This window comes from Sebastes fasciatus, chromosome 8, assembly GCF_043250625.1.
Source record: "Sebastes fasciatus isolate fSebFas1 chromosome 8, fSebFas1.pri, whole genome shotgun sequence".
In the NCBI taxonomy this organism is placed as follows: domain Eukaryota; kingdom Metazoa; phylum Chordata; class Actinopteri; order Perciformes; family Sebastidae; genus Sebastes; species Sebastes fasciatus.
Window position 1 is genome coordinate 17,967,611 of NC_133802.1, and position 27,448 is coordinate 17,995,058.

The 27,448-nt window shown below is 40.1% G+C and overlaps 1 protein-coding gene and 1 long non-coding RNA gene across 3 annotated transcripts; one reads left to right on the plus strand and one right to left on the minus strand.

The window, feature by feature from the left end:
• The first annotated feature begins 6,509 nt into the window (after positions 1-6,509).
• slc6a6b (solute carrier family 6 member 6b) lies at positions 6,510-25,530 on the plus strand. 2 transcript variants are annotated; one of them, XM_074644039.1, is made up of 14 exons: positions 6,510-6,691; positions 10,967-11,196; positions 11,288-11,422; positions 13,273-13,507; positions 14,078-14,210; positions 14,916-15,050; positions 16,231-16,334; positions 16,479-16,603; positions 18,053-18,165; positions 19,206-19,343; positions 19,780-19,882; positions 21,622-21,722; positions 21,873-22,043; positions 23,778-25,530. In XM_074644039.1, exons 2-14 carry the CDS (start codon positions 10,968-10,970, stop codon positions 23,931-23,933), a joined length of 1,878 nt encoding a protein of 625 aa, XP_074500140.1. In that variant the 5' UTR covers positions 6,510-6,691; position 10,967; the 3' UTR covers positions 23,934-25,530. The 2 variants fall into 2 exon arrangements, with proteins under 2 accessions (XP_074500140.1, XP_074500139.1); XM_074644038.1 differs by lacking the exon at positions 6,510-6,691 and adding an exon at positions 8,882-9,073.
• On the minus strand, positions 9,317-11,046 carry LOC141772715 (uncharacterized). Its single transcript, XR_012594948.1, has 2 exons — positions 10,905-11,046; positions 9,317-9,444 (listed from the first exon to the last, which is right to left on the minus strand). It is a non-coding gene; the product is annotated as an uncharacterized LOC141772715 (long non-coding RNA).
• Positions 25,531-27,448: the final 1,918 nt, after the last annotated feature.

Here is a 27,448-nt window from a genome sequence, read left to right on the forward strand (position 1 = left end):
TAACATCTATTACTAGTTATTGAAGCAGTTGTGAGAGAAGTATTGAGATATTTCAAAAAAGTAGCAATAAAACAGTGTAGGAATACTCATTACAAGTACAAGTCCTGTATTAAAAATCTTGCTTTTGTACATACATATTATCAGCAAAATGTACATAAAGTATCAAAATTAAAGTTTTCATTATGCATAAAAATGCCCCTGTGAGTGATGTATCACTTATTATATTATTTAATTATTTTTACAGATGAATTAGCAGTCTTTTAATGTTGCTGGTGGAAGTTAAGATAGTTTAAGCTAATTTACATATTGTGGGGTAATTTAATCTGTTATATTATATTATATTTTATAACATATACTTTGTGTATAAATCTGCAGAGAAATAGCTAAATGTAGTGGAGTAAAAACTACAATATTTTTCTCAGAAATGTAGTGGACTACAGGTTTTAAGTAGCATAACATTTAAATATGAGTAAAGGTACAGTACCTCAAAAATTGTACTTATAAGTACAGTACTTGAGTAAATATACTTAGTTGTATTTCACCGCTGCTTTGCAGATTACAATTTTACTGTAAAAGCAATGATGAGTTTTTAAAATATGATGCATTGCTGTAGATTAAATTCCCCAACAGTATATAAAGTAGGTCAAATTATCTCCACCTACAACAGCTGCAAATTTAAAGTGCTGCTTACACATTAATGCATCTGTAATAAGAACAAATTATATAATATATAATATACTCTATAACAAGTACTTTTACTTTTATTTCTTTAAGTACATTTTGCCAATTATACTTATTTACTTTTAAGATTTTGACTTGTAGTTCAAGTTCAAGTAACTATATTTGCAATTTGCACACACAGCACTTGTTCTCTGAGTCACTTCAATGAGAAAAAGGCTGTAAGCAGAAGGTTGCATAACAAGGAAATGAGACATATTCTAGTTACTTAGACAAATAAACACAGTGAACATATGATTCACATTGAGTACATCACATTGAGTAATCTACAATCTCTTGTCCTTATAGGTGCGTATACTATATTTATACTATATCAAGTTTAACTACGACATCTGTCTGAAAGGCATAATAACTGTGTTGTGTTCTGTGATGGACAGACAAACGTGCACATTTGCGACCTTGTCCCTGAGTATTGATATGTCCTCCCAGGCGACGGAAGACATAACTCACTGCTGCTGTCGCTGCCAATATCCTAATTTGCTATAGGGATTACCACCTGAGAGAGAGAGAGGGAGAGAGAAGTAAACCTATTAGTGTAGACTGACCTGAAAAGCTCTGTCTCTCTCTCCAACTCCCCCACTCCATTTTATAGACTACCACAACACAGTATAGACGTATAGATGCACTATTTTTGGCTGTATGTTCTAGTTTCAGTCCTAGTTTGGCACCACAGAAAACCTGTGTTTACATTTCAATAGACAGTCTTACAGACTTAGGACTTGGGCATGTGTTGTGTGGTCCCAGCCAGCCATTATGTAAGAAATGGCACAGCAAAGACTACACGCGCACTAAATTGAACGATAGGTTCCCGCCAAGAAGATCTCTTTATAGGATTGTCTTGAAATGAGAGGGGCTGAGCAGCCGGTCACTTTCCCCCACATTTCCACCGTCATGCCATGCAAATACCAGGCTGGAGATGACTATAACGTTTTATAAACACTGATCGCAGCTCAGGCTTATCAACCTGGAATTCTGATTATCTCCCTGCTCTGCATGGAGACTCCTCTTGGAAGTGTGTGACAGTCAGATGCTTACACTTAACATAGCCACGGTAATATGGGATTAAGCCTCACAAGCTCTCTTGAAGCATTAGCAGCCAGGACACAGACAAGCAGGCGAGCAGTGGACTTATTAGTCAGCTTTGTGAAAGAGGGAGTCTGAGAAAGCTGAGTAAATATATCTGGCCAATGCGTTTGCAAATAAGAGGAACAATGCATCCCGTGCTGCAGCAGCAGAGCATTCTTTGTGGTTTTATTTCTCCAATTTGTGTCACTTTAGCCTACATCATGTATCTATCTTGTTTGTTTGTTGCAATATAATGCTCCACGAAAGGTGAGTCACAAGGTTGCCAGTAATGAACTCAGCCAGCTCTGTAGATACAAACAGCGTCTGCATGTGAGGCAGGATTACACCATTACCATGTGACTGGTCTGACCTTAGACAGACCTCTAACAAAAGACAGGCTAAATCCATCCAGGACAACAACCTCCGGCTTCAAACTCTTCAAATGTAAACAATCACGGGAATAGAAAAATCAAACCTGTTGCGAGGTTGACAGAGCGTGACCTTGAAATGATAAGGCTCTTTCTTCAAGAAAAAGTTGACAGTTTAGTCTTATTATTAGTACACAAAATATATAAAGCAAGTACTCATTACTGAAAGGAGTTATAATATCAGATATTTGGGCAGAGACAAGGATTTAGCAGCTTTAAATTTAGACATGACAACATTTGTTCACATCAAAGATTTTACGTTATTTTATTTTAATTGTATAAGATAATATAGCTCATAACGTTTTACTTAACTATACAAAAACAAAACAACGGGGAAAAAAACAGGAGTATGATAGAGTTAACATCATATTAGCAATTAGCTAACTAGCATGGTGAATTTCCTACATGTACATATTAAAATTTGGACTTAAATTGATTTCACCTCTGAAAACACCTCTGTGTTTTTTTTTAAATAATACATCGACAAATAAAGAAAATATAATTGTGAATGAATCATTTTTTTAAATTTTGGCGAGTCCAAAATTGATGTTTTGTTTATCTCTGTGGAAGATAGGCTATCTGACGTTTGGTTCCTACGTCTAACAAGACTTCTAATAAGATGTGACATCTAGTGGCTGAATGTTATCAATGTTATAGAAACTTTAAGGTTAGGTATTGACCTCAAATAGTTAACGTTAGACATTGATCAAACAACACAAAAAAACGGCTATCGGCTTAGTTGGCATTTTTATCAGTTATCCATATAATGTCTTCCATAAAACCATCAACTCTGTGCTTTCAAAAGTTAAAATTCAACAACATTTTATGATCTTTTCAGCTCATTTAAGGTGAGCCACAGAGCAGTGAGTTGACACGGCAAAGAGGTGGAACCTGATTGGTCCTCCTGTATTCATTCAGGGCTCTGATTGGTGCTTTGCAGATAGAACCTTATAGAGCCAAGTTAGAGAATGACTTTGGAGATAAAACTTTTAGGGCCACAAATGCACCATAGTCAAAGTAAACCAACACAAAATGTTGAAAATTTCCCAAAGAACAATTTCATGTGAGCTCACAAAATGGTCTTCACACATGAATATGACCTTTGAGAGTTGTAAAAACTATGTCATAAACAAGACTTTATCGTAATGGTTATAATGTTTACTCTGTGACCATGCCTGCTATTGTAACTTGATACAAGTTAGGTAAACCCTTCTCTCCCCTGTGTTTGCTTAGCTACTTTAGATTCAAGGTTGGTTTCTGTCACAGTTACAAACAGTGTGCGTCCAAACTTGCATTTTTTTTTTCAGTCACTTTCCTGTTTCCTGGCCGTTTCACCCCCCAGCATCAGAAAGCAGTTGTCCTGCTGACAGAGCTTTTGTTCTCTGCAGGGAGAGACCATCGCTGAGACTCAAGGGGACCGGGTGGCTTTGAAACACACTTTGCTTTACAACATTGACATGAAATGTGGCTTCTGAGACTAATGAGGAAATGTGCAAGTAGAAGCATACACAGCAGAAATAAGGAAGTAAAACAAACTGCCTGTTCTTTCTTGTAGTTCGATTTGCGTGATTGTTTTTCCATAAAATTTCACAATAAAATACTTTTCTTTCTGGGTCAATATATATATAAAAAAAAAAACTCCAGAGTTTGGTGAATCTCAATATTAGTCAACATGCCTTCATTTCCTGTTTCTGAAACAACATTTAGTTGGCCTTGAGGGACTACTCTATTTGTACATTTAATACAAATATCACTCTTAGCAGTGTATGATGATTTATTTAAAAAAATGATAGACTTAGATCTGTGGTTTGGTAATAAATGGACACCATCTTGATACTTTACCTGCATTACATGACATACAAACACGTGGCCATGCCATCTGTTTGTCTGGCATGGCTGATGACCCGGATTAAGACAATACTATACAGGAAGTAGTCTATATGCACAAGTCTTGCAGACATAACAAATAATCTACATTCATCTATTTGGCTGCACTGGATTGACACTGCAGACATAGTCTATTGTGAAATATACCGTTAGATGCAAATGCATAAAACAAAAAACAATCTGAATTAAATTTAGCATAAAATTATGATACGTCTTTATTATGAGGCACCCTTTATAAATTGTATATAAGTGGTAAGTAATGGCTGTATTAATGGTTTACAAATTGTTTAGTAATGCTTTATAGATCAGTTTTAAACAAGGCTACTAGGCTAATATGAACAACTTTTGGGTTGCCAGGTTGTAAACTCATTTTGACTGGTTAGACGACTTATTTCTAAACAAGCTTAAAAGTCTATGGCCACACGAGTGGTTCTGTGAGACTGTACTTAGGAACAGTGTTGCTTTGCGCTAAATGCTCATGTCAGCATGCTAACATGCTGATACTTATGGTGCCTTCAAATGAAACTCGTGAGCTTGTGTTTACAACATGGGAAGTCGTGTACACAATATACTTGGCGTTCAAGTCGTGAGAACATCGCTGCTAAGCAATGGCAATTTTAACGTTACTGTCGGCGTCTAGAAGCCACAGAGGCTAACAATTTAGCAGCTAGAAAGTGGGTAACATTATGCAGGAAATGCAAAGGCATAATGACAGAGGAAAAAGATTAGTCAGTTGAGAATATAAACATTTTCCTCAGGCATATTTTAAAATTATGAAAAATTAGCTACAATATGCGACTAAAATTACAATATATTCACTTATTATGTTGCCAAAAATGAACTTCCAAGGCCTCCGCCATTTCTGACAACGTCAACAAACACGTCACTCTCAGAGATTTCAGAAACTTTCCTCTTACGAGGTCGTGAATACAACAAGAGGGGGGGACCCCCCAAGGCACCATTAAGCACAGTGGTGCTTTGAGCTAAATGTTAACGTCACAATGACTACACTAACATACTGATACTAAACACATTGTACTATGTTCACTATGCTAGTGTAGCATATTAGCAAGCATGCTATCATTTTTCAATTGACAATGGAGCTGTAATTGAATATCTTTTTTGATAATGTCTTTGGGTTTTCTGAATATATTTCTAACGAATGGAATAGGAGAAGAAAAACAATCAAACTAAGAAAGTAAAATAATATTGCTATCCCTCATGTTGCTAGCATGGCTATAACGGCTAAGGACCAAGATCGCACACTTCAGCCCTTTATTAATGACTCATTAACATTTAAAACTGCAAACATGATGACTTACTAGAAATAATATTTGCACTATCTGTTTATATCATGTTTATTTTTGTTTATAGCTTATATTGTATATTGTATATTGGTAGAATTTCTATTTTTTTATTCTTATTTCATTCTAATGTTTTTATCTATTCTTTTGTTATTATACTGTTTACTTGCACCAACAAAACCAAAGCAAATTCCTAGTGTATACCTCTTACACCTGGCAATAAACACGATTCTGATTCTGATTCTGATTCTGATTCTGATTCTGATTCTGATTCTGAAACCCCCAGGAGCATTTATTAATGGATTACCAACTTTTAAAAATGTATAATTACCAAATAGACCTGCCAACGCTATTTTTCACAACCTGGCAACCCAACATCAGTTGTTATTATTGCTTATAACTGATCTATAAAGCATTTTAAACTATTGATAAAGCCATTAGGTTCAGCCCATAAGAAAGTGGTATCAAAAATGATTTGCACATGAACTATTTTTGGTATTTTTAAAAAATGATTTTCACCATTAACATATCTGCTAAATGTTATTTTTTTATATTTATTTTATATTTTTTATATTTATATTGCACTATCTCCTTTTTTATTGTATTATCTTTTATATTTTTTTATATTTATTTCATATTTTTTATATTTATATTGCACTATCTCCTTTTTTATTGTATTATCTTTTATATTTTTTAAATATTTATATTGCACTATCTCCTTTTTTATTGTATTATCTTTTATATTTTTTAAATATTTATATTGCACTATCTCTTTTTTTATTGTATTATATTTTATATATTCTTTTATATTTATATTGCACTATCTCTCTTTTTTTATTGTATTATCTTATCATTAGCAACTATGTGATTTATCACAATCTAATTTCGTTGTACTACACAATGACAATAAAGGGCTTGAATCTTGAATCTTGAATCTGCCTGTGCTTTTTGCACGTCATTGGCACATTTTGCAAGTGAATGTAAATCAATATGTAGGCTGAATGCCATGAGGAGGACATGCTGTAGTTATTACAGCAGTAGACCGTTAGAGGAGCAGGTGAAGGGCGGAGGGAGGACGGAGGGATGCTGTCGCTTTAAGAAGTTGTTGCATGGAGAAGCTGGTGATTTTCCACTCAAACTGATATTAACGCGCACCAGCTCTAGAAACAATGGTCTCACAGAAACATAGATTAAATTGTTTCACTCAGCGTTAACAACGTAGTCGACACAAACAAGGAACAACTGGCTGCTAAGTAAAAACGAGGACAGGTAATTCATCTGCATCTTCTTTACGTATATTAAGTATAGTAAATGATGTTTTTTTATTCTAAGATATAATAAGATTAGTAGCTTCCGCTTTTAAGATGTCTCTTTTTTTAAGATTTTTTAAAAACATGTGGAATTTGTTACTGTATTTTGATGTTTAACATCTGTTTCCTTTTATTCTCTTGATATAAACAGAACCACATTTTGCTCTCTTTTCTCTTTGACATGATGTTTTGTCCTAATTATTCCCATAAAAGAAAAGGCTGGCGTTTTAACCTCGCTTTAAAAAAAAAAAAAAAAGCAAATATTGTTCGGGTTATATAAAATAAAAACACTCAGATGTGGCCTTTGAACCCTGTTTCCTGTGTTTATAGCTGATAAGAGACTCTGGTTCTTGGCTCTCTCTTTCATCATTTTTGTGAAGGTTTGCAATGGTGCGTTCAGGCGCAGCCCCGACTTCACAGAGACATGTGATGTGTGTGATGTGTGTGAGTGTGAGTGGGGGGGTGAAATGTGTTTATTGTCTCCTTGCAGACTCCAGGTGCAGCTTCACCCTCCACACCCACAAGTCATCCACTGAATAAATCTATGGATGAGTGAATTGTGCACAGTTTAGAGGAGAGTTTGCTGAACTAGGTCTGATGAACGAAGACATTTCATAGCTTATATCTTGTGCCTATAGTGGCACATATACTTCTTTGGTCTCAACCCTGTCCAGTGTATCATTGATTGATGTGTGTAACCCCAATCCACAATCATTTTACCTACTACTTATTGGGAAAATGTGACTTTCTGAGTTAGTGGTTTAAAAGCTTGTATCCATGTTTCAACATATACATTTACCTTTAGACAAAGATAGTTTTTTTCTGCTAAATTAAGAGATAATACAGTTTTATTGTCTTTCTTGTGCTGTGGTTTTCTAGATTCAGGTAATATTTCTACTCAAACACAACACAAAAACACTCACATGCACATAAATCTGTTCCTCATTTGCAAGATATCTTGTGGGGCGGTCCCTAACATAATTTTTTGGGCTTCGAAGCTTCGAAGCTTCGGTGAGATATGAATATCATGGCGATGGTTTCAAAGCTTAGAAGCATTTCGCGTCAGCCCTATAGATATCTTATCACCACAATGGTAAAGCTAAAAACTCAGATCGAATCTTAGAAGGCGAGTCACAATGAAGCCAAAACAGAAACTGTAGTTTGAAGCTGGAAGCGTTTTTGCAATCTGCACAATAACGGACTCCTTTTCACAGGCTTTCCGTGAGCTATGAGTAATGAACAAACACCACAAGGTTTTCACTTGGATTTCATGAGATGACCCACATAAAACAGGTTTTCTTTCAGCTGCAAGCATCTACCTTCAAAATACAAATCCTGTGGTCTCTCGCACAATAGCTTAGACGGCGTCTGTCAAAGGTTACATAACCAAAAATAGTATACAGAGCATGACACCGACCAAAATATGACGGATTATGGCGTCATGAAAAGCTAAGAGGTGTCAAAGGTGTGTGTGTGTGTGTGCGGCGTTTAAACGACAGCTCGTCATGAGCTGATCCTTGTCCCCCATTTAACTGTGCAAATCCTTCAGAGAAATTCATCAGTTTTTAATTGACTCTTGCATGCCAGTCTTTGTCCGGCAATTGTAAGCTCTCGGAGCAGTGAGTGGTATCTAAACAGACTCACGGACAGAGCAGCGAGAGAGAGACATATTACCTTATTAGGAGTTGTTATAGGCTGATACTGTACTTGTTTACATTTCACAGATAACCAACCGCATGTCATGAAAGAATGGAGGGTTAGTGATTGGAAATGGCCAGCATGCCGGGAATTATCACAGCGTACGTGGGAATAAAAATAGTTTTCACACAAAGATGGGAGTGGCGTGGGGATGTTATGAGGGGCTCTTGTTATGAAACACATGTTTTAGTGGTTTTTGAAAAAAGAAGGGCTTTAAATCTCTCAGTGCTGCCTTCAGTTCATCCATTTGTACAAGATCATAATTCATGGCCAACCCCCCCCCCAGTGTTGGACCAGCCTCTGAATTGTCCTCTGTGTCTACCAACATGAATAAGAAGTGTGTGTGTGTGGGTGTATGTGTGACACATACTCACGCCCCACCCCTGGGCTATGTGTACATTTGTGGGCAGGCAGTAGTGAGAAGTGGAAATTTACAGTCTCACACTTTGGTACCTGAGTTGTCTGTCACAGTGAGGCTGCGTCCAATCTCCACCTTGGATTTAATTGTCTTTAGCCAAGGGGGCGGGCCCTGCTGTCAGCTCCACTTCTTGTGACCCGTGTCGGCATAAAGGCATTCAGTACAGAGGAATGGTGACAGCTGAGAGAGAGGAACTCTATACATAGTCGCAGCCATGAAGGAAATGTAAGTTTTTCTTAAAACTGCTTTGTTTGAAAAGAGATTTGATTTTTTCCAGGGTTTGCATGTGTTAAGTTTTTCTGCATGAATGGACTTAATGAAAAGAGGCGTAATGCTTGTGGATAATGTAGGAGTCTATTAAAAGGTTGGATGAATAGAGAAAGAAAAAAATAGAGATTTTTATTGTTGTCTTTTGTGGATTCACAGGATTTAACATCAGTGAGGATTTAAGCAGTAATAATATTGTTGTTGTTTTTAAACGGTTAAGGAATTTGTAGTCAAGTATGTCTGGTTTAAATCCCAAGGACAGTTTGTTTTAAGTCTTATCTGGTGGGCAGACAGCCTCTTAACACCATGCAGGCAGGTGAAAGCATACGCTAAGCAGACGAAGGGGAAAAAAGGGGGGAAAAGAGAGGGAGAAAGAAACAGGATGAGAAAACAGAGCAGGCAAGAACTGATCCAGTTATGTAAGGAGGTCTGAGAATGGAAAGCGGTTCAAGTTGACTTGTCATGCGTAACAGGAAGAGAGAAATCCTAGAAAATGATGGGACACAGTGTGCACACACAGGGGGGAATGGAGGGGTTATTGTTCGGGCGTTGATTGAGTGAAGAGACACAGTTCTCAGGAGGAATGTGAGCGGTGAGAAGGAACCTTCTTCCTAATGTTGGTAGCCATTCCTGAGAGGGGACATGCTGTCCATTTTTTAAATCTCCCATAGTTTTAGCGTCTTGAGATAACTTCTGTTGTGATTTGACGCTATACAAAAATAAATTGATTTGATTTGATTTGATTTTATACTTTGTTTCAACAAGGACAAAACTCCGCTTCATGCTTTGGACACTTTCTTGTACAATTTGTTCTTTTATCTGAGTTTCGACAAATAACATGTATTTTTGGGCCCGCAGGAGTTAAGCGAAGTATTTGATATTCTCTTAAAAGAAGAGAAAACTTTTCCCACTTGTATTACAATTAATTATAGCTTTCTTATTGTCCCTCTTTTTTTTTCTTTATCATATGCCAGCTGGCAGCTTAAATCAGAGTCTTCTTGGCACGTCTCATGCAGTTATTCCTGTCCTATTAGGGTTTCTTTTCTCCTCTTTGGCTCACGCGGGGAAATATGATACCTCGGTCAGTATGAACAAAACCCCGTCTTTCTTGGAAAGGCGGTATACAGTGTAAACACTCAAGTGAACCTAATCCGTTATATCGTCTTGAGAGCAGCCAGGGCTTTGGGAATGCGGGGGGGGGGGGGGGTTCTTCGTCTCTAAATTTGGCTTACGGAGTTGGACTTGATGCTGATACGGTAGCATGGGAGAAAGCTAAGAGAAAACTTTCCTCCAGGGTCAGACGAGGTCTTAAAGGCGCGTATCGGGTCCAAACATTCCCTTCCTTTTCCTTCAGTGACAATGTGCCCCCTGCTGAGCAGAAAAATACACCCTGGGACTCAGAGGAAAGTGGGGAAACAGCTAATCAAAATGGGAATGTACACATGCTGTCGCCAAGGTGGTTGTCTTGCAGTTTGGGTGATTTTATTGCTATGTTTAACAATGTTTTTCTTATATATATATATATATTGATTGGTTGATTGAATGATTGAGACAGATAAAGAAACGTAGTTGGATGTTCCTTGTTAAATGTCTATTTAGATGCACATCACCTCCCCAAACAGTCTCCAGTCCCAATGACCTCCGTGCATCAGTCGTTCAGATTAGCAAGATTAACAACATAGTACTGTGTCTATCATGGGCTCAGTAGTTACACAGCACGCTGTAGCGCAATCAGGAGACAGCATTATCTCCTTAATGCTCCTCCCGATCTGTGTCTTATCCCACTCACCTCTGTCTCTCTTTGTCTTTGTCTCTCTCCATCTCGTCCTTTTTCCGATTTGCCATCCACAGCATGGCACAAAAAGAAAAACTCCAATGCTTGAAGGACTTCCACAAGGACACCCTGAAACCTTCACCGGGGAAGAGCCCAGGCACGCGGCCCGAGGACGAGGCCGAAGGCAAGGCTCCTCAGAGGGAGAAGTGGGCTAGTAAGCTCGACTTTGTCCTGTCTGTGGCCGGAGGCTTCGTTGGATTAGGAAACGTCTGGCGTTTCCCTTACCTTTGTTATAAAAATGGTGGAGGTAGGCAGAAGATACATTTAGCTAAAACATCGTAGCTGGTGATGTGATCGTTGCTAGAAGATGTCTTACCTCCTGTATCCGTCCCCTCCAGGTGCGTTTCTCATCCCTTACTTCATCTTCCTGTTCGGGGGTGGCCTGCCTGTGTTCTTCCTGGAGGTTGCGCTGGGCCAGTACACCTCTGAAGGAGGGATCACCTGCTGGGCCAAGATCTGCCCCATCTTCACTGGTCAGTCCAAGCACATAAAAACATTGCACACATTCACGCATACAGATACAGAAATAAGAGACTCTGCATCACAGCACAAATCACCCCCGACAAGATCATTTAAAATTTAACGCTGAGTAAAAGCCTCATTTGCTCAAATGAGAATCCTGCCCTGATTTTTTTTGCCTGTTTCAGTCCAGTATTCATCATTATGTTCTGCTGAAATTGTAATTGGACCAGTCTTCCTTCATTAGGCTACTTAGTGTTAAGTAAACAACATTACACAGCACAGTAAAGCAGGAATATTGAGTGTCATGGAGGGTGAATGATATTAGTATACTTTAATTCTACATAACTGCGAACACACACATTTACTGAAACATAAATATACCAACACCACATGCTTGGAGTCATCCTTGGATTGCAGGTTTTGTGAGTGATAAGTTCTTGGTTGCCGTGGAAACAGACCAGCAAAAGAAACATCAAGTTGCCTAGCGATGGGAACAGTCTCATGCAGCAGGTCTGCATGAAAACATGATATTTTTTGTTGACAATGTGTTTTCTCTTAGCTTATGGGTTGTTATGATTACTGTGTGTCTCCTGTGACTGTGTTGTCAGGGTCGGGTCTCTTGACCTGAGATCACCAATTAGCCACTCATACGTTAAAACACTCAAGGGCCACTCATTGCTCTTCGGTGCTTTCCTCTACCCTTGAGTGACAGCTGTAGACAGGCACTGAGGCACCGCACCTTCAGCAGCTGCCGTGACGCTCTTACTCATGTTCACACACGGGACGTGACTTGAAAAAAAGAGGATGCTGTGCTTTCACCGGATCTCTAGCAGCTGCCGATGGTCTCCGCTATTCAAGGAGCGCTGAGGCTGCTGTCTGTCCATCTGGCGCGGCGTCTGGCACGGCAGAGAAAGTCCACAAGTGGCCACAAAACTGGCCAATCACAAACCTCCCCATTGTTCACCCCGCCCTCCCCCTCGCCTTCACGTGTTTTTATCACACGGTGAAATTCATGACTTTACTCCCTGCGCTCCAGTACACAGTCGAATGCACACACACACACACACACACAGACACACCTGTCACAGCATTGACTTGTCTATCAGTTTGCATTTGGTATGTGGGAACGAGGCGGTGGGGGCAACAGAGATGATGAGTTTAAAAATACTCTTGAGCAGTGGAAGAGTACCGGGGATTTCTGTGTCCAGGTTCGTGACAAAGTCATCTAAAAATAGCGTTAAAACACTAAGGACATTATAACAGTAGATAGCAGATTCAGGCTCGGGAAGTTTTCCCCGTCTTTGAGTCAGTTGTTATTTACGTTTGTGACAGCCTGCTTTCAAAGTTGTTAAGCCGCAATCTGCACCTCACACAAAGTCTTCATTTAAAGAGTTATTTATCTGCCCTCTCTGGCTGAAAGTTGCAACTCTGCCCAGTACCACTGATGGGTGTGTTTGGGTGTGGTCAGAAGTACACTGGGGAGCTTGAGAGTTCCCAGGAAGAGTGTCGGGTTGTTGATGCAAATTTTTGTAGTGGCTAAATGGTGGAACCCAACTCAATTTACATCTGGTTCCCTCTCATCAGCGTCGTTTTTGGTCACAGCAAGCAGCTTTTTTAAGCTTAAAATGCTCTTAAAACCCACTGACAGACAGAGTCGGCGAGTAGCTGGTGAACATAGTGGAGCATTGAGCAGCTAAAGAGGCTGATATTTCCCTCAAGAGTTGGTGGAGACCAAAAACAGAGCTAAAAGAGAGCGAATATTGCACTCTAGTGACCAGAAACATAACAAATGCTTAATAACAACTCTGTCTTGGATGATATCTTTAGCTGGAAATCTGCCTTCTTTCCTCCTCGTCTCCAGGTATTGGCTATGCCTCTGTTGTGATCGTATCTCTACTGAACGTCTACTACATCGTGATCTTGGCATGGGGACTCTACTACCTGATTCAGTGCTTTCAGCCGGAGCTCCCCTGGGCAAAATGCAATCAGCCCTGGAACACAGAATACTGTATAGAGGACACAGTCCGCAGGAACAAGACCCTATGGCTGGCAGCCAACATTACCAACTTCACCTCCCCCGTCACCGAGTTCTGGGAGTGAGTATTCAATGACAGCACAAACACACACACGCACGCACACACACTGACTCACACTCATACGTGAATATACTGAAGTAACATTGTCTCTTTATCTTGCTTGCGTAAATGTGTTTGAACTGGCACAATCCCTACAAAAGGCACAGTTTACTTTTAGTTCTCTTGTCAGTTTATCTATTTGTGCAGCACCTTTCACACATTAAATGCAGCTCCTCGAAGTTTGACTTTAGTCGCCTTTTTCGTGCCCATTTGCTTTGTTACATGTTTGAATTTGCCCTAACTCATCACAGTGAACGGCTCCAAACTGAAAATGTTTATGCAGCATTAGACACTTAAATGTTAAAGCCTCAAAGCTTTTCCAAATAGTCATCTTACCATTTTAGCATAGGCAGACTTTGGACAGGCACAGAAAGGCCAAGTCATGTGTCTGTTTGGTTTCCACTTTTACTGTCCCTATCATAGTCTAGAGGTGTCACAGGATCTACTTCCTTGTTTGTATTTGAAAATGATAATCTCTTCTGTTTCCACAAACTGCCATTAACCCCTTCTTTGCCTCTGTATCCTCCGCAGACGCAATGTGCTGAGCATCTCCGACGGGATTGAGGACATCGGGGAGCTGAAGTGGGACCTGGCCCTGTGTCTCCTAGCAGTGTGGGTTATATGCTTCTTCTGCATCTGGAAGGGAGTCAAGTCCACTGGGAAAGTGAGTGCTGAGGCGTAGACACATCCTGTACTTATTGTGTTGCCTGGTTGCGGTTTGGCCTTTACTTTTTTTTTTTTACCCTGACAAGTCAGTGACAAAACACTGTTGCTCTGAGAAAGGCCACATGCTTGGAAAGCAGTTAATTTGGTTGATTTAGAGACACAAGCCTCCGCGCTGTCATGGAAGTTTTTTGTTGGCCAGACTCACTGCCGGCTGTAAACAGTTGACTGCCGCTCCTTAGACCTCTCTCTGTTTCTGTAAGCGGGACAGAAACTGGGCCAGAGCCAACAGGAGGAGCTCTGTGTGGAAAATTTTGAACTCTAAGGACTACTTGTGGGTTTAGCTCCATGTATAATGCAAGATGTTGTGATTACTGTGCATGAAAATGATCAATCTTTAACTAGAGAGCAATTCAGAAAGTGAGAAGCCTTTATGCAGTATTAATGTACTGCTTCATCCCCTCAACCTCAAACCCTCATCATGACTTCGTGGCCTACTTGTTCTATTTGAAAATACTTGGGAAATTAGAGGGGAATTGTTGTCAGATAACTAGAACAATCTTTCTTTTGTCCTGCAGTCGGAAAAACACGAGTTAGAAATGAGAAGGAAGTTGTGTTTATCCCATTATATCTCAAGGGTGATGAGTCATAAATCTATAAGTGTTGCTCGGTATTTTGGCAAATAATTCCATCGTTCTGCCCATAGGTGGTCTACATCACAGCAACTTTCCCATTTGTGATGCTGATCGTGCTGCTGGTGCGTGGAGTGACCCTGCCGGGGGCATCTGAAGGGATCAAATTCTACCTTTACCCTAACCTGACCCGCCTACAAGACCCAGAGGTAGGATCAAAAACTCTTCTTCTCTCCCCTTCATATCTTTAACATTTCTGTCTCCAGGTATTTAAGGAATAGTTTGACATTTTAAGAAAATACACTTATTTGCTTTCTCGCTGACATTTAGGTGAGGAGATAGATACCACTCTCATGTCCGTACGCGCACCTCTAAAGCTCGCTAATTAACACATTATACCTCGTTTGTTTAATATGTACAAACAAAGTGTAAAAATATGCACATTTTGTTACCTTCTGACAGAGCCAAGCTAACTGTTTCCCCCTGTTTCCAGTCTTTATGCTAAGCTAAACTAACTGGCTGCTGCCTGTCGCTCCATATTTAACAGACGGATATTGAAGTGGCTTCTCATCTAACTCTCAATATCTGAACCACTGTAATGTAGTGGAAGATATTTTTTCTTTTTCTTTTTTTTTGTTTTTTTGTTATGTAACTCGATTACATCATTTCTCATGAGTGATTTAGATTAACATCAAAACCAAGCTGACGTCTCGGTTGACTAGCCCACGTGTCCTGTGCAAAAGCTGAGTTGAAATAAATAACATTTGACTATGCCTCACAGAGTGCACGATGCTCATGAGCTGTCAGATCAAATTACTGACATTACACCACTGCCAAGTGTATATTTAATTAGCTGTTTTTTATATTTGTTGAAGCTTTGCTAATATGGAAGTTGTGGTGACTGTTATTGCATTATAGCTTTATTTGATTAATAGTATCATTATTTTCATATTAGCAATGGATCACATGACTACCTATGTGTGAAAGGGGTTGCTCGTAGTGATGAACCCACAGGGAGCTCTATAGCATCTTTAAGCTTATGGTTTCTGCTAAAACTTTGCTGTTTTAGTTCCGTCTCACCGCTCTCATCTGTGGTGGGCAGCTGATTTCAGTGAAAAATCTCTAAAAACCCACTGACTGTACACTACCTGCTCCTCAGCACCTCAGACAGACACAATTAGTGACTAGCTGGTGAACAAAGTGGAGCATTTAGCAGCTAAAGAGGCAGATATTTAACTTCAGGGGTTGGTGGAGACCAAAGACAAAGCTAAAAGTAGAGTAAATATTGTACTCACATTCATGTTCCCCGTCTGCTAGATATCCAAATAAGGTTGACCTCATCTATTCTGGAAAACACTATGAAAGTCACCGTTTCCTCTGTCTCCTCAGGTGTGGATTGATGCAGGAACCCAGATTTTCTTCTCCTACGCCATTTGCCTGGGAGCCATGACGTCACTGGGGAGCTACAACAAATACAAATACAACTGCTACAGGTGAGTTGTGTTTCCGCTGGGGGGGAGAGTGGGACTTTAGTAGTGACAGCAACTCGTGTCAGAGACGGTTGCGTGAAAAAGAAAATGGGAACTTCGGTTCCGCTTGTGTTCATTAACAACCTCCATGACATATGTGTGACATAGGGACTGTTTGCTGCTGGGAGGCCTCAACAGCGGTACCAGTTTTGTGTCTGGCTTCGCAATATTTTCCGTCCTGGGCTTCATGGCACAAGAACAAGGGGTGGACATTGCCACTGTGGCAGAGTCAGGTACGAGGGTCCAAGGTGATGGCAGCAGTGATGGTGGGCGCTGTTGCCAAAAAAAAAGACAATTGGAAACTTATCAAAAAAGTCAAGTTTCGGAAACGATGATGCTGAAATGTAGAAGTATCGGCAATTGCACACTCCTTGAATTAAAGCCCCAAAGAAACAGAATTGTTACTTCAGTGTGAAATCTCTTGCACCTTTTCGGAGGACAGATCACACGGCATTGGTGCTGCGTGTTTTAGCTACACAATGAACTGCGGTGTTAAAGAGCTCCTCATCATTGCTACAAGTGTTCAATGGCACCAGGTGTCCTCATGTCCCTCATTCAACTTTCAAGTCATGTCTTTTAGTAGCTTTACATCTTTTTGACCAGGGGACATTGCTAAGAAGATTGGCACCGTACTGTATGTACTCTACTGTTATGTGCACTGGCACCCTGAGGTGATATTTCTTCTGTAAGCCCAGTTCTGTTAACAAGCTGTGGACCTCCTGAGGTGGACGCCACCGGTTCTGTTTCTGCCTTCCTTTTTTACTCTATGTGGACTTTGAAGGAGATGCATCTTCTTTCAGCATGCTCGCTCTGTTCAGTTTCAAATTAAACTCTTTGCTTTCTTTAAGACTGCAACTTGAATATAATCTTGTGAAATCAAACTATAATTATTGTATAACAATGGCAGTAATTATAATGTGATGGCATGTTAGTGTGTTACATACAAGATATTCCATCATATATGAAAACACAGAACCAAAATTCATGAATATTTTTCATGCAGAAATAACTTGCATTTTACTCAGCTGATCGTGTGACTGCTGACTTTGTGTTTCATGCTCTTGTTATACCTTGTTGGTTAATGGTTAATTGCTTTGCTACGATCCTCATCTGCTTTGTTTAGATTAGATTAGATTCCATTTTATTGTCATTGCTCACATTAAGTACCAGAAATGCAGATTAGCATTTTACCAGATAGTGCAAACAGTAGCAAAAGCGCATATAGAGTTATATGTGACATGTACAGTTTGAACCTAATGAATAGTATGTGCGGTAGAAGGGTCTGGGTATGTCATGTGCAGTATAAACAGTAGGATGTTATGTAACATGTACAGTGTAAAAGAACAGGTTTGTTGGTATTTCCTGGAAGTTAACACATACAGAACATTGGAGCATGAAAAAACACCCTAAGGGGAATTTTGTTTCCCTATAGCAACTCAACACATAGAGCCAACTTGGAATAAACACTTTACAGTTAACGTCATCCCATGTCTTTCAATTCTTGGACATATTAGATCATATTTCCTGTAGATTATTGGCAGCGCCAGACCCCGCTCAGCCTCTCTAGCTCAATCTTTACATTATTTTTCTAATCCCCCTATGTCGTCCAAGCTGAAATCAGATAGAAATATTAAGTCTGTCCTCCTCCCCTTCTCCCCGTCCCCTCTTTGTTCTCCCTCCAGGTCCCGGCTTGGCCTTCATCGCCTACCCTAAAGCTGTGTCCATGATGCCGATGCCAACCCTCTGGGCAATCCTCTTCTTTATCATGCTGCTGCTTCTGGGCCTCGACAGCCAGGTCAGTATTTTTCACAATCACTGAAGCTATGTACAGAACGGTTAGTTGCCCATTTAGTACACACAGACACCTTCCAGGACCCATGGGTTAGTTGGCTCAGCCCTAATGTGTAAAACACATTTAGTGCCTCTCTGATCCACATCTAGCGTCTCCAAGGTATCAGATAACTGACAGACAAGAAAAGCAGCCTGTTCCCACAAAGGCATTTTACTATCGCACTCAACCGCACCACTGTGTGAGATTTATAGTCCTTTTAATGCCCCTGTAAGACCACAAATTAAGATTTTAGAAGTTGATAGCCGTTAAAGGCCAAACATTTGGTTAGTAGAAGTCATTATAATAGCTTGCATGCAATCCATCTAGCTTTGATAGCAGGCAGAGCTTTGATTAAGACAAGATAATCTACGTAGACAAAACACAAGTGTGCGCCCGAGGGATTCGCCGGTCATATCAAATTTCCTGCCTCCAAGTGTAATTCTACACCGGTGCTAACTCAGTCCTGCACATGGCCAGCTACTCGTCTCAGCCAACTGTGAGATCAGGCCGACTCTCTAAATTTGAGTACATGTAAATACTCATGGGGCTATTTCCATGAGAGAAATGTTGCCAGATACTGTATAGTGTGTGTGGGTGCGTTTCTTGACCATAAAATTCACGCAGATTTGTAGTCCTGAATGCTATATATTGTTAACATCGCTCACACATACATGCCACGGTTATGTAAGGGGTTTTTGTTTGGTTTTCGCGCAACAAAGAAGTACATTCTTTGTGAATAGGAACAATTTCATAATTTTGTTTTGACATTATGAGGCAATGAGGAGACACAGGGGAGCAAGAGGCAGACACAGATGGAGAGACAGTGTTGTTTTGTTTCTGTGGTGTCTTGGTAGCAACAAACCAGAGAGCAGCCCTGGTTAAAGTCTCATTACTGCTCAACAAAGACAGCTCTCATTCTCTAATGACTGGTTTGTACAGTAGAGCTGCATGCACACAGATTTTTTTGTACTCTGAGAACTTAATAGTTGGTTTTGTCCCCACAGTTTGTCGAAGTGGAAGGACAGATCACCTCCATCGTGGATCTATATCCGGCCTATCTCAGGAAGGGTTACCGACGGGAGATCTTTATAGCCATTATGTGTTTCATGAGCTATCTCCTGGGACTCGCCATGGTAACGAAAGTAAGTTCACCAACAGTCACTTCACTGGAGCCTCTGCGCTCTCTCTCCTACTGCTTATCCTGTTTAGAATAGGAAAAGAGAGGCAGTGTAGTCGGATCAGCGGCAGAGATAACGCCACAGACTTTCCACTTGCCTGTCGGCTGCCTCATTGTTACGACCAAATATGGCTTCCTACCACATTCGCCACTCACATCCTGCGTGTCTGAATGGAACAATTCGGAATGCCGTTTTCCGTTTAGCAGTTAACCGCGCTTCAATGGCGTCTCAGCACCTGTTGAACTCTGCTTCTATTGGTAGGGTGCCAGCATTCTTGTGCTCTCAACACCCCCCCACCCACTCGGCTTTAATACCCCCCCTTCTATCTCTGTGACTTTCTTTCACTCCACACACATCAGAGAGGTAATTAATGTGGCTTTCCTTCTTTTCTTTTTTCCAGGGTGGCATGTATGTGTTCCAGCTCTTTGACTACTATGCAGCCAGTGGTGTGTGCCTTTTGTGGGTTGCATTCTTTGAATGCATCGCTGTAGCCTGGGTTTATGGTAAGTAGAAACGACTCGATGTGAGATAGGTTTCTGTAACGTGTGTCGTTTTTCAGAGTAATGATCCTGAAGGGTTGAGGAAAAAAAAGCACAAATGATCTCTTTGGTGGTAAACAAAGGTGTCCTTGTGGTTCTTCCCACATCAGTAGTAAATAACTTTAACTGCATGCAGGGGCGTGGTGAGGGGGGTGGGGATGGTGTTGGTCCCCCCGCTAGATTGTGATTGGCTATCCAGGGTTGCCTCCCACCAGATTATGTCTTACTATTATTAATGATGAGAGAACATTTAACCTAATGAAAAAAACCTAATTGGAATGAAAACAATGCTGCATCTTCCAATAATAAACTATTATTGTGAAGCCATCTGATTCTATTAACTGCAATAAATCATATAGTGCAACCACTATATGTATACTTTTGTGACTGTGAGGCTAGTATTTTTCCCTCAATAAATTCCCAAGACTCAGGTTAAGGGGCTCAGAACAACCCTGATATTTCATTTCTTATTCCTACCCTTTACTACAGCTTCCAACTGGTCTCCACCCCTTAACTCTGTATCACCGCTTCAACATTCACAGGCAATAACGCCATGACAGGAATAACCCCCCATATCTGAACAATGCTGTCAATCCAGGCAATTATAAGAGGTTAACACAACACAAGTTCAGTCAATTGTCCCTTTAGTTTTTATCAGGAAAAGCTCTTTATGGTTGTTTAAAATATAAACTCATAATGTTCTCATGGAGATTTAGCCTGAGCGGTAAACAAAGTATTCTTCACTTAATAAACATTCCCTCAATAACCCAAAAATACTTTTTATAAGTGACCCAGTTCCATGATCTTCTCCAAGTACACAGTCCCAGACTTAAATCTATTCAGGCAAGAAGCAAATATTGTTGATACATAAATAGATCCATCTTAAATCCAAGGCTTCAGTGTCCCTGGCCTTCAGGATTACAGATATAAACAAAAACAAAGTGCTGCTTGGCACGTCACGTAAATTGTGGGAGAATGTTCACGTTGCTTATCTACACAATGTTTGCTAACTTTTTTTTAACTTTAAATGTTGCTTATGTAGTCATCAATATGTAATGTTATCAATTTCAGGGGCTTTAACAGATTAACAAATGAAGAAAGAAGAATTTCTGCTACAGTCTTCTCAAATATTTCTTGTGAAATACTGACGAGTTTTACCTTTAGAGGGGAACATCACTCTTTGGTTGACATGAAATATATCACAAGTCAAAAAAGTTGGGAACAAGTGTCCTAGACCTTTGGAAACTTTTTTTTATATAAATTGCTGTTATAGATGCTATTGTAGCAGCATCATAAAGGACCTTAATGATGATGTTAAAGATGTTAAAAAGAAACTAAAAACAGAATAAAAGAACATATTGCTATAGAACATACACACACCCTAAACAATGCAATAAAACACATAGTTCACGACAATAAACTCTGAGGAAAGATAAGTGATTACCCAGTAAGCTAGTTATACCTGACAAAGCCGAGACTGTTTATACTATAACAGAATATGGTACATGACCCAGTGGAAATGCTGCAGTTCAAGGCAGACACCGGAGATAAGGGGCTATAAACCTGCTCATTTCTCAAGGCAGACATGAAGGTCATTTTGCAATAACAAGCAATAACACATGAACAGTACAGACTGCTGATATCTTATATACAAAATATATGCTAGCATTCATGTTATTCTTTGCTCTCTTTGTGTTGGATAGGAGTGGATAATTTCTACGATGGCGTTGAGGATATGATTGGCTACAGACCAAACGCTTGGATGAAATGGAGCTGGACCGTAATCACTCCTGTCCTCTGCATGGTGAGAGACGAGCGGCAGCTTTCGGAGCGCCACTTTATTGTGTTGGACGAGATATTGTTGACGATGTGACAAATGTTGATAGTTCGAACTTCCAAGGTCGCAGAGAGCTTGTACAACGTGTACTAAAGGAAGCATGTGTTTGTTTCCCAGGGCTGCTTTGTTTTCTCCCTGGTGAAGTACAAGCCCTTGACCTATAACAAGGTGTACGAGTACCCTGACTGGGCCATCGGTCTGGGCTGGTGTTTGGCCCTGTCCTCCATGATCTGCATCCCCATGGTGATGGTCATCAAGATCTTACAGTCTGAGGGACCCCTGATCGAGGTGAGCTCAATCTTTTAGTGCTTTTAAAAGAGATAGTTTGAAATTTACGGAAATGTGCTTATTCGCTTTCTTGCTGAGTTAGATGATATCACTCTTATACCTGTACGCTAAATATGAAGCTTGAGCCAGGAGCAGGCCCCCAGGAAGTGCGCCGGTCGATGATCCGGACTTTCTTAGTGGCCAAACGGTGGTACTGCAACTTCCGTGTCAGTCACGTGATGCCGTTGGGCCCAAAAATACTTTTTCCCATAGACTTACATTGGGAAAGAGATGCTTTAACTCAGCGGATAATTTTTTGAGGTGAATCAACTTCCAAGTATGAACACTCTAATAGCCTTTATTTAAAAAATTAAGTTTTTAAAGTTGTAAAATGCACTAATAGCTGAATCCAGAGTTATTTCCCTTCCTCCGTTCATGTGAGTGAGACCCAGACCGAGTCATGTGACCGAGCGGACGCTACTGCGCATGTCCCAGTTGCCCAAGATCCGGGTACTTTTCCAGACGGAAGTCGAGCCATTTAGGCTTCATGCGCCATTGAGCAACTCTCATAGGAATGACCTGGGCCCTGCCTCCAACGTTGTATCCAGTTCTCTTCATACATCCATGCTACCAGCAGCTCTAAAGCTCACTAATTAACACTCTATATCTTGTCTGTTTAATCGCTAAAGTGTAAAAGAGTCACATGAGCGACTATGACAGCTGAAGGCGTCAGTAGGCTCGTTTTTGGTAGCATTGCTAACTTGTCTACATGTAGCTTCTGTAGAAGAAGGTAAACAGTGAAGAGAAGCACGTAACACAACTGTCCTTAGAAAATTAGCTGGGAAAAAACTTTTTATTAAACCTGCCATGTGTCTTTAGCTAACGTTAGTTAACATCCAATGTCTAAAGAAATATTAAATAATGAAGAGGGCACAGCTCAATGACACTGTAAATATTAGACAACATCATTTTCTGTCATCTATTCCAACTGAAATGTGTCCATTGTGCTATTTAAAACAATAAAAACTCAGCTGCCGGTAGTGAACATGCTAGTAGATCAGCAAGCAGTAGTGCTAGCTAGGCCACCCTCGTTGTTCACATGACCCTCGCCTTGCAGGTTGTCGCGGCAAAGAACGTATATTGCCAAGAAGTGAAAGTCAATTGTTCGTTCCGTTGCATCATCAGCGCCCAGCAGCAAAACTACACTTCCGCCGTTCTGGACTGAAAGCTGCTGTCGGATGCCAGTAAAACCTCCGCTTAAAAAGTGCCGTACAAAAGTAAAACAAAATCATTTCTTTTCCATCAGCGTATTCTACCGAAATGGCCTGCGTTGAACAATAAAATATAAATATAATAAACGTTTTCAGTCAAAAACGGTGGCAGCGGCTGTAGTTTCGTCATCTCTTTGCTTCCCCAGTATACTCTTTGGTCGCGGTCCATCCATCCGTCTCCTCTTGTTGTTACCATGAGGTTGCCAGGCAACCAGGATAGCTGTTTCCCCTTGCTTCCAGTCTTTATGCTAAGCTAAGCTAAGCTAAGGTCCCCTGGCTGTGGCTTCATATCCTCTCATATCAGGTCTTGGCAAGAGCAATTTTAAATCAACATGGCTTGAATTTTTTGTACATGCACAAATACAGATGTGATACGAGTTGAATTACAATGTTTCCATTTGATATTTGATAGCTGTCACATTGAGCCTTAAACTGCCCCAGTTTGTGATGATCATTAGTCTAATCGCTCGTCTCCTTCCCTCAGAGGATCAAAGCTGTGGCAGCCCCGGCGAAGTCAGGCGTGAGCTCTCGCCCGAAAGAGTACAACGTGAAGGGCAGCGAGCTGACACAGCCCCTGGACCCAAACGGGAACAATGGCTTGAACAAGCCCACCCACACCATTGTAGAAACGATGATGTGAGCGCTCTCTGTGAGAGGAATAAGATTGATGTGCTTTCTGTGTTATTATCTGCTAACTTTGATAATGGTAGGTTTACATCGTCCAATATATACGTTAGAGATACTCTGGTTTGATTTCTACGAAGAGAGTTATATATTACTGTTGTAATGTTTTTTTTTTCTCTTGTAATTTTTTTTTTATTTTTTACTATATCGATATTGTTGATGTTACAATTGTTGTTGCTGTAGTTGGCACTGATCTCAGTTTAGGCAGTATTTTGAGATAGAAAATGTTCAATGTTTACTACCTTTCTGTTGATTCCGGAGAAGAGATGAGGAATTTGCTATTTTGGTGTAATAGAAAGAAAAAGATGAAATTCTCACTTCACATAAATTCAGTAAACTAAACGAGTAATTAACCGCGTAAAAAGATAGAAGACGTCTAAATACCCTGTCGTGATTGTGGCAGTCTCGTTGCCCAAGCTAACTTCTAGTATCTTGTTGTTGTTGTTCATCCCTGCAGTGAAAATGAATGTACCTCCGCTAGCGGCGGAAGTGAGCCACCCACGTCTCTCAGAGTAAAAATCCATAACATGTTAAGTGGCAATATGCAGTGTATAGAGTTAATCTAGCGTGACATCCTTTAAGTTGAACAAGGCCTTGGCCAAATACTGTGAGAAATGCATTCAGAAGATCCATCCTCAAAAACAGAGACAACATAATAAAAAAGAAAAACAGCTAAGAAAGGGGAAGTAAGGAGAAAAGGGAAGTGGCATTTTTTGAGTATTTGTACACAGCCTGTGTGACTACTATAGTCAGTCCCAGTGCATTTATTGAAACCTCTCTTTGCACTTTATATGTCGTTTCACCTTTATTGTAGTATTTGTTTTTATTGTTGCAAGGTATTTGGAGTTGCATTTGCAACACAGTTCAGGAGGAAATATTTTTAGCTTCTAACTTTTTGATATTGTAAACTTTGATATACAGTATCTAGTTGTCTCCATGCTAAGACAATGACAAAATAGGGTAGAAATCTGACATCAAATTATTCTCAGCAGAATCTGTGAGAACTTCACTTTAAAAGTAAAAACATTACTTCCTGACAGCTCTCTCCATTGTGCTCATTACAGTAGCAGACGCGCTCTGCATAACTACCACTGGATTCTAGTTTCTAATGTTCGGTTTAGGCATTTGTACTGTAGAATTTGAATTGTTTGTAAATCACATATGCCTTTTTGTAACAATTTTATACTGTACATCATACGATCACTGATTAATTAATTTTACTGAAAACTCAGCAGTTTGTTTTCTAAATATCGATTACATTGTGAGCCAGGATTAAATTTTTCAGTGTGCAATGTTCATTGAAGCAATGGCATTCTCTGCTCGCTCAAAATGCACCATCAAATTTAAAATAATGTTCAATAATGCATCAACTTGCACAGTTGGATACGACATCTGAAGCATGTGCAGGAGCCACCACAGTACCGTGCTGCTTTGTCTGTTAAAATCTTGGAGATTCAAGTGTACCAAAGTATTTTTGTCTCACAGTTGTCCCCTTTGAGATGCACATTGCATCTTTTCTATATAGATTACAAATAAACATCTTTTTCTTTGGATTTTGTGTCTTAAGAATTATTTTATTCTCTAAATGTGAACTACTCTGAAGCATTTTCATTCCTGCAAAGTGGAGAAATGTCCATCCATACATCTGACACCAATATATTCATTACCATTAATATGTGTTGGATATCTAAATTTTGAGGCTGTGACAATTATTAAAGGTACAGTGTAGGTTTTGGCGACATCTAGTGGTGTGGTTGCAGATTGCAACCAATTAAGTACCTCTCCGCTCTCTCCTCCCTTTCCAAGACTGCGGCCGCCGAGTGCAAAACCATGGTAACGCCATTTGCCGTGCGGCTCACGTTAACGCAGTTTCACAAGCGTGGCCTTCAGGTAACGTAAAAACACAAAAGGCTCTCTACAGCCAGTGTTTGGTTTGTCCATTCTGAGCTACTGTAGAAACATAGTGGAGCAACATGGCAGACTATGCGAAGAGGAACCGCTCCCGATGTAGATATGAAGGGCTCATTCTAAGCTAACGAAAACACAACTATTCTTAGTTTCAGGTGATTATACACTAATGAAAACATAGGTATATTATACTCCATTTCCCCCAAAAAACTGCACACTGTTCCTTTAAAAGACCGTATTGACATGTAAAAAACTCTATAATGCAGCCCGTGATTGACAGTGTAATTTCTTTGTATGAATCCGGTACCAATAACATACTTACCGGTTCCTCCTGGTGCTTAACTGTAGGTACAGTGGCAGAAAACAAGACCAACAATGGAGTAACAAATTGGGCATTTTAGAGGAAGCACTTACATTATAGTGAATCCAAACAACACCAACTGGCTAAACTGCTGTGCAGTGGACTGGAGTTTAACCTCTTAAGTTGCTCTACACCCAAAAATGTTTGACAATCCCATCATTATTCCAAGATTCATTCCCCTTTTCTTCACATTTTCTACCCTAAAAATACATTACTGTACCCAACATTGGTGAGTACCCCAGTCGTCATTTTGGGAGGGTAATCCATTTATTTTATATTATTCTATAATCTTTTCATCTGAGTTTTGAGAGATTTTCCCAAAGCCCCCCTTGTTACCTCACTATACACCTGTAGTTTTGGAAGCATATCATAACTATGAAATATGTTATATCAGTGGTGTTAATGTCATTTTCCCCAAAATTCAGTTTTGTTTCCCAATATGTATCCAGTATTTACAAAAATAAATGTTCCTCTAAAACTCCCTTGCTCCTGATAGTTTTATATTCTTCCATTGTACCTACATTTAAGTACCAGTAGGAACCAGTAAGCATTTTATTGGTACCTAAATCATTCAGCAAAATGACACTGTAAATTGTGTTCTGTATAGTTAGACATGTAACTATAAAAACCATGACTGAATATTGGAAGAGTTTCTGCTAAAAGGAGATCTAGCATTGCACAGATGATTTAGAGACTGCATTTCAGCGTTCTCAATATCATGTTATCTGTCTTCATAGACATACAGTCCCTGCAGGAATGATGCTAAGCCGGATATCATTGCAGTTCTTAACTTTCAAGATGACTTAATTACAAGCACTTGGCGTTGATGTGTGTGCACAGCCTCTAGTCTCTGGTTTAGAGGAGGCTGTTATGTATCATTTTACCCACTAATCCAACACTGCTTTGATTCCATTGATGTGATCATGTGCTGCTGCTCCCCCCTGCCAACCTTCATCAATACTGTTTATTTTGAGGAAGTGCTACGAATCACAATACATTTTGATTCCACCCCTGAAATAGCTATCTTTAAAGATCCTCCATTGAGCAGATGACACCGATGCCACGACGACTCCCACCTCTGACGGCTCATTGACACTTGGCCTAATTTTCCAGGGTGACCGTCCCACCATTAATCTAACGCCTCCCAGCAGGTGGGAACTGCATTGACATCTCACCCACAAGGATGGCACTGGCTTATTTGG

What these genes read in the sequence shown, in the direction of transcription:
- slc6a6b (XM_074644038.1), top strand. An exon ending in CCCGCCTACAAGACCCAGAG is followed by an intron (nt 15,051 to 16,230) that starts GTAGGATCAAAA and finishes CTGTCTCCTCAG; the next exon opens with GTGTGGATTGATGCAGGAAC. An exon ending in TACAAATACAACTGCTACAG is followed by an intron (nt 16,335 to 16,478) that starts GTGAGTTGTGTT and finishes TGTGTGACATAG; the next exon opens with GGACTGTTTGCTGCTGGGAG.